This window comes from Gekko japonicus, unplaced genomic scaffold, assembly GCF_001447785.1.
Source record: "Gekko japonicus isolate JY-2015 unplaced genomic scaffold, Gekko_japonicus_V1.1 scaffold2464, whole genome shotgun sequence".
NCBI lineage: Eukaryota > Metazoa > Chordata > Lepidosauria > Squamata > Gekkonidae > Gekko > Gekko japonicus.
The window spans coordinates 237,417-250,180 of NW_015167128.1; the positions used below are offsets into that span (position 1 = coordinate 237,417).

Below are 12,764 nucleotides of genomic sequence, written 5' to 3' on the forward strand. Positions count from 1 at the left end.
CCATCATGCGGCACACTCAGGTCTCGAACTGCTGAACTACCAACCATGGTCTTGAACTGCTGAACTACTGACCATGGTCTCGAACTGCTGAACTACCGACCATGGCTCTAACAGTCAACTTGAATGCAACCCATCATCCAATTATGCCAAAACTTTTAATGCATATCTTTTAATGCAATTTATGCCCACTATTTTTCATCTGTCCTGTAAAATATGTAAGATTAAGCTCTTAGAGAGATTCACTGATGACCAAGCCAGAAAATTTTCTGTTTTTAAAGAGTATACTTTGGGGAGGGGGGGGGGACAGTGCATTTTTGTACACTGCTCTTTCAATGAAAACTTTTACAAAGATTTGCCCTGTGGAGATGACACAACCAGTGGAAAGTACCATCAAGTCGCATCACAGTTATGGTGACCCCACAAAGTTTTTAAGGCAAGAGACATTCAGAGGTGGTTGGCCGTTGCCTTCCTCCGTGGAGCGACTTCCTTGGTGGTCTCCCATCCAAGTACTCACCAGGGCCGACCCTGCTTAGCTTCTGAGATGTGATGAGATCGGGCTAGCCTGGGCCATCCGAGTCAGGGCATGCAGTCATTCATTCTCCAAATTTAGTTATGCACTATTTATCTTTGCCCTGACCTGGGGCCACCATAAGTTGGCTGAAACGTGCAGGCAGCAACAACAAATATTTATAATTATTTTGAAAAACAAGTCATCATTAGTGAAAAGCTGCTTTCACGGAAGCTGGAAAAAATCACGGCAAAAGGTACTTACTTTTGAAGGCAGGATACATGGGGACAACATTTGTTATTAGGAAAGCATCGTATTTGGCTTCCGCCGAGGAACTTAGTTCTGGAAATAAAGAAGTTAAAATATCCCGTCAGAACTACTTGCAATAGTTTAGCAAACCTCTGTGTACATACAGACGGGGCTGGATGCTGCGGGATTAGTGAGAGTTTCTACTCACTCTAGAGATACTTTAAGGAAAGGTGCTAGAGCGGGGGTGTCAAACATAAGGCCCGGGGGCCAGAACTGGTCCATCCAGGGCTCCTACCCGGCCCGCAAGCAACTGGTATGTATGGAAATGTAAGGTATTCCCCCTTTTATGGTATCCCTTGGGGGGGGGACTTATCTTGCATATGATTAAACACATTTATTGGGGCTTTTGTGGGTTCCCTAGTAAATCAATTGCTTTCACTGCCAGGAATCAATTGCTTTTGTTTGTATTTTGAGTAAAAGAATATATTGTTAATTGGGTTTGCCTGGGTCTTTTATAAAGCTTATATCTCCAGTACCTGGCATTACATTTTATGGCACACATGGCTCAGCCCAACAAAGTGACATTTACATCAGAACCAGCCCCCGTAACAAATGGTTTCACAGCTCTGTTTTAGAGGCTCAGAATAGCCCTCTGCCTTATCCCAAGAAGTCACTACCTCAAGAAGGACGAAGATGTGTGCTTCTAGTACAGGGGTCCTGTGATGTATTCAATAGCTACCAATGGAATACATAACTGTATGTGAACCACCTCACTGAAGTGCTATGTTAAGCTTCGTCCTGGGCTAGGATCCTAATCCCTCCAATCCTATTGGTAGCCCAGGAAGAACCAACCAATCACATGCCATCAAGCTCCCTGAGCGGGAACATCCGTGATTGGTCCTTATGTGAACAACCGTATTGGTTGGTATTTGTACAGTGGGTGTGGCTACACCGGGAGAGTTTAAAAGTGGAACAGCTTCAATGCAAAAGCTGTTCTGGCTATCCGAGTTGATCTGTGTTTGAGTTTGAGTTACGAGTTGCTAAATAAAGCTGATCTTTGCTGAATCACTCTCTGACTCGTTTGTTAAGTGGCTGACTTAACAGGTCCCCAACGTTCTGAGCCTGTGGGCACCTATGGAATTCTGAAACAGCATGATGGGTGCAGCCACAAAGTGAGCCAGTTTGGTGTAGCAGTTAAGTGCATGGACTCCAATCTGGGAGAACCGGGTTTGATTCCCCACTCCTCCACTTGCAGCTGCTGGATGACCCTGGGCAAGCCATAGTTCTCTCAGAGCTGTCCTTGAAAGAGCAGTCATCGAAAGAGCTCTCTCAGCCCCACCTACCTCACAGGGTGTCTGTTGTGGGGAGGGGAAGGGAAAGGAGTATGTAAGCCACTCTGAGACTCCAAGTGAAGGGCGGGGTATAAATCCAGTCTCCTTCTTCTCTTTTGTCACAAAATGGCTGCTGCAGGAGGTGGAGCCAAAGTATCTGACCAAGGGAGCTTTGCCTCTTGAAAGCTCATACCCCCAAAAATCGTGTTAGTCTCTAAGGTGCTACTGGACTCAAATCTAGCTGTTCCAAATGTTTCTTAGAAGATTGTCCTGAGAGCCTTGTTGAGTACCTAGCCTATCAGAGCTTGGAGAAGGCGAGTCCTCTCAACTGAGGAGAGGAAGAAGGGGGTTACTTATTGTGGTAAGAAATTTTAGAAATAGGGAAGGTTTGGGTTTAAAATGAACCAAATAGTTTATAAAATCCATGTACCTATCTCTGTCATTGCTAGAAAAACAGCTGATAGCCATGGCCTGTTTCACTAAACCAGGCCATGATTCTTTGCAAGCCCTTTGTTCTAGGCAGAGCATTCCTCTCAGTGTACTCAAAAATTCACAACATTCCATTCCTAGGAAATTTCCACAGGTGTGAGACAATAACCAGCAATAAACAGCAGCTGGAAGGCCATTTGAAGAATGACAGACTTCAATCCAAAAGACAAACTAACTTCCTGAGATACAGAGATTTCACACTCCCCGCTTTCATCTCAGAGATAACATCAAGGGACAGTTTATTTCCCATGTGGGAACACCAGGAATAAACAATGACACTGTATTGATCCTGTAAAATGTAAGTTTTGTTGTGTGAAACCAAGGAAGCAACACCAGTAAACCAATTTCAACTTCTAAATTGTTAATTTACAACTGTAAGGGACCTCTTTGGAACATTTGGCATAAATACTGGTAAAATCCAACAGACCGTCCTTGGCTCTTGAAAGATCAGGAGGGGCTTAGCCTCCTGAGAATTTGGAGTCAACCCGAAAGGGCCCTTTCGTTTCTTGCATGCTTTGGGTGAGATACTTTGCTTGCATGTTCATTTTTCTGTGTGTTTTACTATCTATATTTTTAAATAGAAGTGTATTATGTTGGCAAGCTGGCACAGCGTCTTGCTGGTCACCTTGTCAGGTAAACTTTGAATGCTGGTACTTTTAATAAAAAGATAGGAAGAGACCCTTTGCTTTGTGTGTCTCTGCCAGCGCTTAGCGTTTTCAAACTTGCACCTTTCGCCTTTGGTGAGGAGGCAACACTCAGGGAACACGAACCAAAGGGTGTGTGTGTGGGGACACACATTTTTCTCACAACACTTATGTATAGAAATGGCAGGTATGGAACAGAAACAAACAGACGCTGCTGTCGATTAGTTGAAGCACCTTGGCATGTAGGATTTCTCTCTGGGGATGTGATATGTGGCATGTTCTCTCCCATACAGTCACATCCCTACTTCAGAACCCAGTCCAAATCTCCAGAATACTCATATGTTTACGCAGACACGTGCACATGCACATCAAAACCGATAAGACTTTGTGACCACACAGCTTACGGGGAGGAAAAAGGAATCCGTAGGACATCTGCCTGTCCACTCTGTAGGGTGTGCAACTCTGGCTATTGCTTGGAGAAATGCGCAAGTCCGGTCGTACGCAGTTCACTAGCTGCTCTGGAACACCAGATACTTCTGCCTGAAAGGTGAAGGGGGAAAATATATATATATATATAAGCTAAATACAGGAGGGGAAATCGCTAGAAGCATATTGCTCGTTCAATAGCCCAGTGTTTTTACCCGGGGAGAGCTAATGTGGTCTAGCAGTGAGACTGACAACTGAATGTGGACCTGACAAATGCTAGCTCCACCCATGGATTTGTTGGCTTGCCTTGGGCAAATCAATAATACCTGTGAAGCCAAAGCTACAAAGAGTCTTGCAGCATCGTATATTGCTTACACTGCAGTAATTTTTTTAGTCTTTATGGTACTGCAAGACTCTTAAGTTTTGGTTGCTCCAGGCTATTGGAGCGATGCCTCTGGAATTGATAAAGAAAGTAGATACCATACGGACTTACAGAATAACATTTTTTGGCAAGTTAAGGAGTCACAGTTTTCAGTTTGCACACTGCTAAGTGTTGTACTACATTTTGTACTATATAGCAGATGTGCATCTTGTTATGATAACAAACAGGACTAGGGAGTTGTTTGTTTGTTTGCTTGCTTTTTAAGATACTGCAGTACTCTGTCTCCAGCAGTTTCAGAAGAGTGGCTAGCAAAAAAAATGGTACCAATTGGCCCATTCTCTTTTGACTGGTCTCACCCTGGACAGAATGTAGCAAGCCTCTGAGAGCCCAATTAATGCGTTGTATTTGGGTGTATGGTTTTTGTTTTGTTTTTGGTTGTTTGTTGCCATCAAGTCACAACTGATTTATGCAAGAGACAAACAGAGGTGGGTTTGCCATAGCCTGCCTCTGCATAGCAACCCTGGACTTCCTTGGTGGTCTCCCATCTGAATTATAACCAGGGCTGACCCTGCTCAGGTTTGGAGATTTAGCCTGGGCTGTCCAGGTCAGGGCTTGGTACACATAGGTAAAGGTTCCCTTGCTCGAAAGCCAGTCGAATCCGACTCTAGGGTTGCGGTGCTCATCTCCGTTTCAAAGCCGAAGAGCCAGCGCTGTCCGAAGACGTTTCCGTGGTCATGTGGCCGGCATGACTAAACACCAACACTGTTACCTTCCCACCGAAGTGGTACCTATTTATCTACTTGCAATTTCTTGCTTTCGAACTGCTAGGTTGGCAGGAGCTGGAACTAGAAACGTCATGTGGCAACCCGGGTCTCGAACTGCTGAACTACCGACCTTCCACAGCCTGCAGTTCAGCGTCTTAACCACTTGAGCCACCGCAGATACAAAAGACCAGGGCTTTTTTGATGTTGTTGTTGAAAAAGAGGTGCTGGAACTCTTGAGAGGGAAATGAAGTTTTCAATCTGTATACTGAGAACTCATGAACTTTTAAACATTTTAAAAAATGATTTTGTCAAAGAAATTCTACAATTCCATTCCGGTGCATTCCCCCAGGAAAAAAGCCCTGCAAAAGACACGTCCAGTATGAATGGTGCACACATGCATTTTTGGCTTGGCTCCATATGTGCCAGGAAGCACCGGAGGGGGGCGGGAATTATACCGTTGGCCTCAACAGTTGAGGAGTAAAGAACAGGGTAACCAAGATGATTAGGGGGTTGAAGAACCTTTCCTGTGAAGAAAGGCTGAAGAGGCTGAAGATGACTAAGAAGACACATGATAGAGGTTTATGAAATTATGCATGGGGTAGAGAGAGTGAACAGAGAGAACTTTTTCCTTCCAAAATAGAGAACTCAAGGGCATCCAATGAAGTTGACGGGCAGGAGATCCAGGACAGACAAAAAGAAATACCCTTATGAGTGAATTCACTGCCGGAGGGTGTAGTGGTATATCGATGGCCACAGGCATAGACAGCTTTAAAAGGAGATTAGAGTGGACAAAGAGAACTTTTTCCTCCCTCTCCCAAAGACTAGAACTCGGGGGCATCCAATGAAGCTGATGGGCAGTAGATGCAGGACGGACAAAAGGAAATACTTCTTTAAACGACAAGTGATTAAAATGTGGAATCTGCTGCCGGAGGATGCCATAAGCATAGATGACTTTAAAAGGGGATCAGATAGATTCATGAAAGGATAAGTCTATCAGCAGTTACTCGCCCAGGTGACTAAAGAGAACCTCCACATTCCAAGGCAGTAAACCTCTGAATACCAGTGCCAGGAGGCAACCTTAGGGGAAAGCTTTGGCCTCTATTCCCCACTGTTGGCCCTCCAGAGGAACTGGTCTAATCCAGCAGGGACCTTCTTATGCTCTTACGAAATGTAGATGTGTTTTGTATGTGTGCCTACCCAAGTGGGAAAAGTCAAGTAGGAATTGGCCCACGCAACCACTCTGTATCTGGTATCACCCTCTACCCCTGGCTCTTCCTTTATCCTCTTTTTCACCATCACAGTTTAGAATTGTAAACTCCTCAGGGCAGGGATCAATATTTTTAGTGCTCATCTTGTTATGCTAATCGATTCTTGCTTTAGTACTGCAGCTGTTCTGTTTTTATGTTTAGTTGTGTTTTTATGACAGCTGTCATAGGAAATACTTTAAACTTTCTTAATTCCCCCCCTTGTTTTACTGTTAATAGTTTTCACAGCATCACTGTAAAGTGCCTGAAGCATTAAAAAAAAACAGGGCACTACAGGTTCTAAATATTTTAAATACATAATCCAATTAAATAATACTTTTTTTTTTTGCTTCTTTCAATCCACTGTCAAACTGGGCTTTTACTGTGTGAACTGGCAAAATCCAGTTGGAAAGTGTATTGAAAGTGGACTATTTAGTGTGCGTGACCGCAGCCTTTGTCTTTAAAGCACCAGACACATCGGTGATGCTATGTAAATTAATCCTACCACATAATCTCTCTTGATCAGAATCTAAATCATTACCTGGCCAATTGCAATATGTACCTTCATGGCAAAAGAGGTCCACGCAAATTAACAGAACACTGCATAAAAACATACGTTCTTCTCTGTTAGTTTTCAAAGGGTCCTCTTCTTGTGTGCGGGTCTTCACTAGTCAGTTGGATGTAGTGCATAATTTTATGCTCTTCCCACACTTCTTACCCAAAATGAATTTAGCGCTAATACTTTATAGCCCCACCACCACCCCGATGGAGTCAGGCAAACAGAGTGACCTGTTTTGAAATGGTATAAGAGGTCCAAAGAGGCATCAGGAATGTTTCGCTGTAGCCACTTTCAAAGTCATGGTGATGCAAAATGCTGTATTTCGTACGATAAAGAACAGCAGGACGGCCATAAAGGAGGTGTTTATCTGCAAGGTAATAAGAAGGAGGCATGGAACCAAAGAGTTAAAAACACCCATAACAGCTGTTTTGTAAAGGAGGGGAAAAGAGATACCACATAAAGTCCTTAGGCCCCACACCCCGATGTTCAGAGAAACTTTACTGCATTGCTGTTCAGAGCCAGCATAACACAGAAGTAAAGAGAAATTTGGGAAGTCCTTCATTCAAATCTCACCATTGTTATTGACTCACTATCTGGCCTCTGGGACACTTCATTAATTAGGCCAGGTATGCAACTGAATGTATGCAGAGGGAGCTGTGGCTCAGTGGAAGAGCACCTGCTTGGAATGCAGGAGGTCCCAGGTTCAATCTCTGGCACCTCCAGTTAAAAAGACTGGGTAGCAGGTGATGTGAAAGACCTCCGCCTGAGACCCTGGACAATGGCTGCCTGTCTAAGCAGATAGTACTGACTGTGATGGACCAATGGTCTGACTCATATTAGGCAGATTCATGTGCTCAATCTGAGGCCCCTGATAAGGGTATCCATATGATACCCTTACACCTGCTTGTAAACAGATACTTTACATTTTATGTACACACATCTTAGTTACACACCTGAAAACGTAATGTACAGAGCTGCCCTTGGAGAAGTCACTGTCTCAACCTCCCATCTATAACACGAGGATAATAACATTCACCTGCTTTACAGGGTTTGCAAGGAAGCTGCACAGAAGGCCATGGGAACAAAGTACTGCATAAATACAAAGTCTTATTAGAGAGCCAGGGTGGTGATCTGGTTAGAGTGTCAGTTTCGAATTCCCATTCTGGTTCAGATTTCCACTCTGCCATGGAAGCTTGCTGGGTGACCTTGGGCCAGTCACAGACTTTCAGCCTAACCTACCTCACAGGGTTGTTGTGAGGATAAAATGGAAAATGTTGTGAGCCACTTTGGGTCTCCACTGAGACCCAAATAGTGGGGTTTAAATGAAGCAAATAAATAAATAAATAAATCAGTGCCTTCAACTGATTACTGGCATTTGAACTGATGAAGCTGCATTTTTATTGGTTGGCTAGATCTAAATCTATTTGCTTACCACCAATATATCAAAATAAATACCTTTTTTCAAATGGTGAAGTAAACATAACATACCATTTACAGATCGACAGATCACATTTATTTTGCAGTTCAAAGAGGTCCAGTTAATAGTCTGGCAATACAATCCTAAAAAGAGTTACTCCCTTCTAAGCTTATTGACTTGAATGGATTTAGAAGGTTGTGACTCTGTTTAGGATTGTACTGTAAATGTACCTAAGCAGGTGATACACTCAGCCTTATGGATGGGGGACTAATTGGGAATCACATGCAAGTATAATGTTTTTAATATTTTCTACGCTGATACTTCAGATTACACATCAGAACCCCCACATACCTTCAAAGACAAACAAGAGAATCCTTAACGCCCAGTAATTTACCTGATGGATTAATCTATTTGGATTGGGGCAGCGTGCCATTTCCCCTATACAAATCCTTCCCAAAGTGCAATGAGCATTATTGATTAGAAATATAATTGGGGCAACAGGAATGGGGAGGGGGCATCAAACCCACTCCAGTACCAAGGCTCCAATCCAGATCGGGTCCCCTGCCGTGCCTTTTTAATGTTAACTTTGCACTATAAAACACTGCATTGCACTGACTTTGCCTTGAGTCTTGGTGAGAAAGGTGGACTATAAAGTAAATAAAATAAAGAATCAAGTCATCTAATCACAGATCTCCCATGCGGTGCTCCCTCTAAGCTGTGGAGTCTTGTGAGCAAAAATTCTACTTTGTGAGCTACTGGCATTAAAGTTGCAAGAGCCAGAGGCTGAAAAACTGTGAGCTAGCTCACACTAACTCAGTTTAGAGGGAACACTGCTCCCATGCAACCTATAGTTTGATTCCAAGGCTTGCAGGACGAATGATTATGATTGTTGCTGCATAAAAGGAAAGGAATAAGGAACAAATCTGCATTGTTTCCTCCCCACCTCGGTTCAGATACTCCCTTGGGGGGGAAATAAAGACAGACCTGATGCACATAGTGGGTTGGATCCTGGTGCAAAAGGGAGCTGACGGTCCCCTTTGGCCACCAAAATGCTGGGGATGATGGGACCTGCGTGGACAAAAGACACGTGAGAGGGGGACTGTAGCATGGAGGGAAATTTGGGGAGATCGATAGAGAAAGCTGGCTGGGTCCAACCTGTACTGTACAAAGCTCTGCTCTGTTCTGCACCCAGCAGGGCATGCTCGACCTGAGCTTTCCTGCCAACCAGTTATCTTGATTGCCAGAAGAAGGTAGCCTGATGTATTCTGTAGGAGAAGGCAATGTGGGACTTGCCCTAATATGCAGGAAGGGTTTACTAGGGGAACAACTACCCCAGACAGGCTGGATTAAGTGCTAAGGCTGCTCCTATATATTGCAATAGTTCCTCCAGGTCAACAGCAAAATTCTAATATTTGCTAGATCACAGTCTGATTCTATGGCAGCATATCAATGTTTAGGGGGGAAAGGTATGATTGACATATATGTCACAAAGCAGGACATTAGGTCAGCACATGGCAGCGATATTTTGAAAGAGCAGAGACGATTAACATCGGCATAATTCCGAATCACAGTGGTATCGAGTAAAAACTAACTACTATCGGTGGATTCTTACTAAATGCCATATTAAATCTTTAAAGCTGAACTTTTAAGGATGGTTTGGGAATCAAATTTAACCTCAGTATTAAACTCACTGAGCAGCCTTGAGCACATCAAATTCTCTCTGCCTTGATTCCCGAATTGTAAAATGGAAACATTAGGGGTTCTGCCTCATAGTGAGACCAGAAAAGACTACAGGTCTCATTGAAAGAATCCACATGCACACACGCTCCTGGGAATACTCTACAGTTGATTATGTAATAATATTTAAAAAATAAAAATAAAAATTATGGTTAAAAAAAGAAGTCTGAAGATTTGCCTGGTATGTCAACGTCCTTGCCACTTAAATTACAGCCTAACCTGAACATGAGAAAATAAAGATTTTATGTATGGAATTTGCCACTGTGGCCTTACCTTCTGTTCCTTTGACATGAAGACGCCTATTGAGTTCGTCCAACTTATTCTACGAAAAAGAGAAAGACAGTAGCAGATCAGGAGCTGAACTAAAAGAACCTTCTCTTGTGTCCCCATTGCAGCTGTTTATCTAGTAAATCAATGCTACTCCTGTGAAAACTGCTGTTGATAATGATTCCTAATTTGTGAAAGCTATGCTATACTGCCCAGTACAAAGGTCTGCTACATTTCTAGCACAATAAAGAATCAGAAGAGATGCCCAAACTTCTCTGTCTGAGGCCTTTTGTAGCAGCAGCAACACTCTGCTATTTTATGCAGTGTTAAGTCCACTTCACACTACCGTGCTGACAATGTTCACCGTATGCATCAGTGCACAGGCATGTGATGAGGCTGCTAGGTGATTTCTTGTTCCCAAGATCCATTCCAGCCTACTTATGCCAGGCAAAGAAGTTGTATAACAGAACTTGCAAGACTTTTTCATCAGGCAAGACATAAAATACCACCTGTCCAGGACTCTCACTACTTTCCAGGATTTTTCACTCACTAGGAACAAATGGAGGAACATCTCATTTTCCCCTTGTATCCCTCTCCCCACACTATTTCCCATTGCCCTCCCCCCAGAAGCTCCAGAGTCTGCCTCTTTCCTGCTTCCTTCTCTCCTTCCCACCCACCAGCCAACCTTCCTTTATCTGACCCACCCAGTCTACAGGTGTCCCTTATTCCTTCCTCTTGGCAGCCTCTTTCTTCTTCCATCCCACCCACCAAACATCTTTTTCTATTCTCCCCCCCCAGCTTCTCCTTATTCTCTTCCCTTTCCCTGCTTCTTTCCCTCCGTTTCATCTTGTACCTTTTTCAGTATCTTCCCAACTGACTGACAGAACCAAGGATTGGAAGGCATAGCAATATTGTTGCAGTTGCCTAGAAACCTCCCCCCAAAAAAAACAACCACCAAGACTGCAGAATGGTGTCTCTCAAGATCCCAGTGGACTACAGATGTTGTTTCTACCACCCTATTATTTTGTGTTGTTGTTGTTCAGTCGCACAGTCGAGTCCGACTCTTCGCGACCCCATGGACCAGATCCCGCCAGGCCCTCCTGTCTTCCGATGTCCTCTGAAGTTTGCTCAGTTTCATGTTCGTTGCATCTATGACACTGTCTAACCATCTCATCCTTTGCCGTCCCCGTCTTCTTTGACCTTCAATCTTTCCCAGCATCAGGGTCTTCTCCAGTGAGTGCTCCCTTCTCATTGGGTGGCCAAAGTATTTGAGCTTCAGTTTCATTATCTGGCCTTCCAGGGAACAGTCAGGGTTGATTCCCTTTAGGATTGACTGATTTGATCTTCTTGCAGTCCAAGGGACTCTCAAGAGTCTTCTCCAGCACCATAGTTCAAAAGAATCTATTCTTCGGCGCTCGGCCTTCCTTATAGTCCAACTCTCGCAGCCATACATTTTTTAGATTTCATTTTTTTCTATAAACCTTCAGCTTTGCTCAGGTGTGTAGCACCGCCCCCCGCCCCCCGGTCTGTTCCTTGCACCACTGTCCGGATTTTTGGGGCAAGCTGGTTGACAATGAGGTATAATGATAATACAGTTACATGAAAACTGGACCTGTTTGCCATTTCAGCAGCCAGAGACAAAGGTTCAAGGTTTTGGTATTGACCTTCAAGGGCTTGAGCAGCCTGGGACCCACATAACTTCAGGACCGCCTCCTCAGGTTTGTCCCCAAAAGAGCTGTAGGCTCTGCTGAGATCCACAGACTGGTGATCCCTGGCCCCAAAAGATATCCAGCTGTCCTCAACCAAAGCCAAGGCTTTTTCAGTCCTGGCTCCTTCCTAGTGAAACTCTCTGCCAAACGACACCTTGGGTCCCGTGGGACTCGATGCAATTCCACAGGGCCTGCAAGGCAGAGATGTTCCACCAGGCTTTCGGTTGAGGGCAGTGATGGGAACCATCCTGGCTGGCACTCCCTATCCTTTTCCCAATTCCTTTCCCATCTTTCCTAATACCCCCCAGCAATGCTCCCTCTAAGCTGTGCAGTCTTGGGAGCAAAAATTCTACTTTGTGAGCTACTGGCATTAAAGTTGTGAGTGAGCAATTTGGCTGCTGCATAACTTAGTCTGCTCTGGAGCCCTCCTTCCTGAGCTAAGACAAAAATGTGTGAGCCGGAAGCTAAAAAAGGGGGAGCTAGCTCACACTAACTCATCTTAGGGGGAACACTGCCCCAGCCCCTCCTGTGGGGTGGCGCACGGTCTGAAAAGTGGCATGCCCATCAGCTTATGTTAACACCATCTGAAAATTGCTTTAATCTAAACTGATTTGTTTTATTGTGTTTTATTGTTTGATGTTTTAGTGTTTTGCCGTTCATCACCCAGAGCCCTCAGTAATCATGGATTGGGCGATTCATAAATCTAAGTTATAAATAAATAAAATAAAAACCTTTATCGATTGTTATGCTGATATTCTGGCCTGATGTTTCTATTTGCTTTTCATTTATATGTTTTTATGGGTTTCACTGCCATTGCCTAGAGCTAACTTGATATAATGATTCACATTCTCATTAGCCAGAGATACCCCTTATTTATAAAGTCATGCTAGCAATGAATGATAATGAAGTTCTTCGGAGTCTGTTTAATTAAACAGTCAGCAGCTACCCACCCGCACGGTGACCATTTCTGTCCATATATATTATAAAAATACAAAATTTATTAGGGTGTACACATATTAAAATATATTCGGGTTAAAA

The 12,764-nt window shown here is 43.8% G+C and overlaps 1 protein-coding gene and 1 non-coding gene across 2 annotated transcripts in view; one reads left to right on the forward strand and one right to left on the reverse strand.

Annotated features, from left to right (window-relative positions):
- ENPP2 (ectonucleotide pyrophosphatase/phosphodiesterase 2) overlaps nucleotides 1-12,764 on the reverse strand; it is a 39,207-nt gene that overhangs the window by 16,523 nt on the left and 9,920 nt on the right. The window contains exons 7-11 of the mRNA XM_015413017.1: nucleotides 10,024-10,072; nucleotides 8,998-9,081; nucleotides 6,827-6,963; nucleotides 3,626-3,761; nucleotides 773-850 (exon numbers count right to left, since the gene is read on the reverse strand). Coding sequence (XP_015268503.1) covers nucleotides 773-850; nucleotides 3,626-3,761; nucleotides 6,827-6,963; nucleotides 8,998-9,081; nucleotides 10,024-10,072 — 484 coding nt within the window. The remainder of the gene's footprint in view (nucleotides 1-772; nucleotides 851-3,625; nucleotides 3,762-6,826; nucleotides 6,964-8,997; nucleotides 9,082-10,023; nucleotides 10,073-12,764) is intronic.
- On the forward strand, nucleotides 7,247-7,318 carry TRNAS-GGA. The gene has a single exon. It is a non-coding gene; the product is annotated as a tRNA-Ser (tRNA).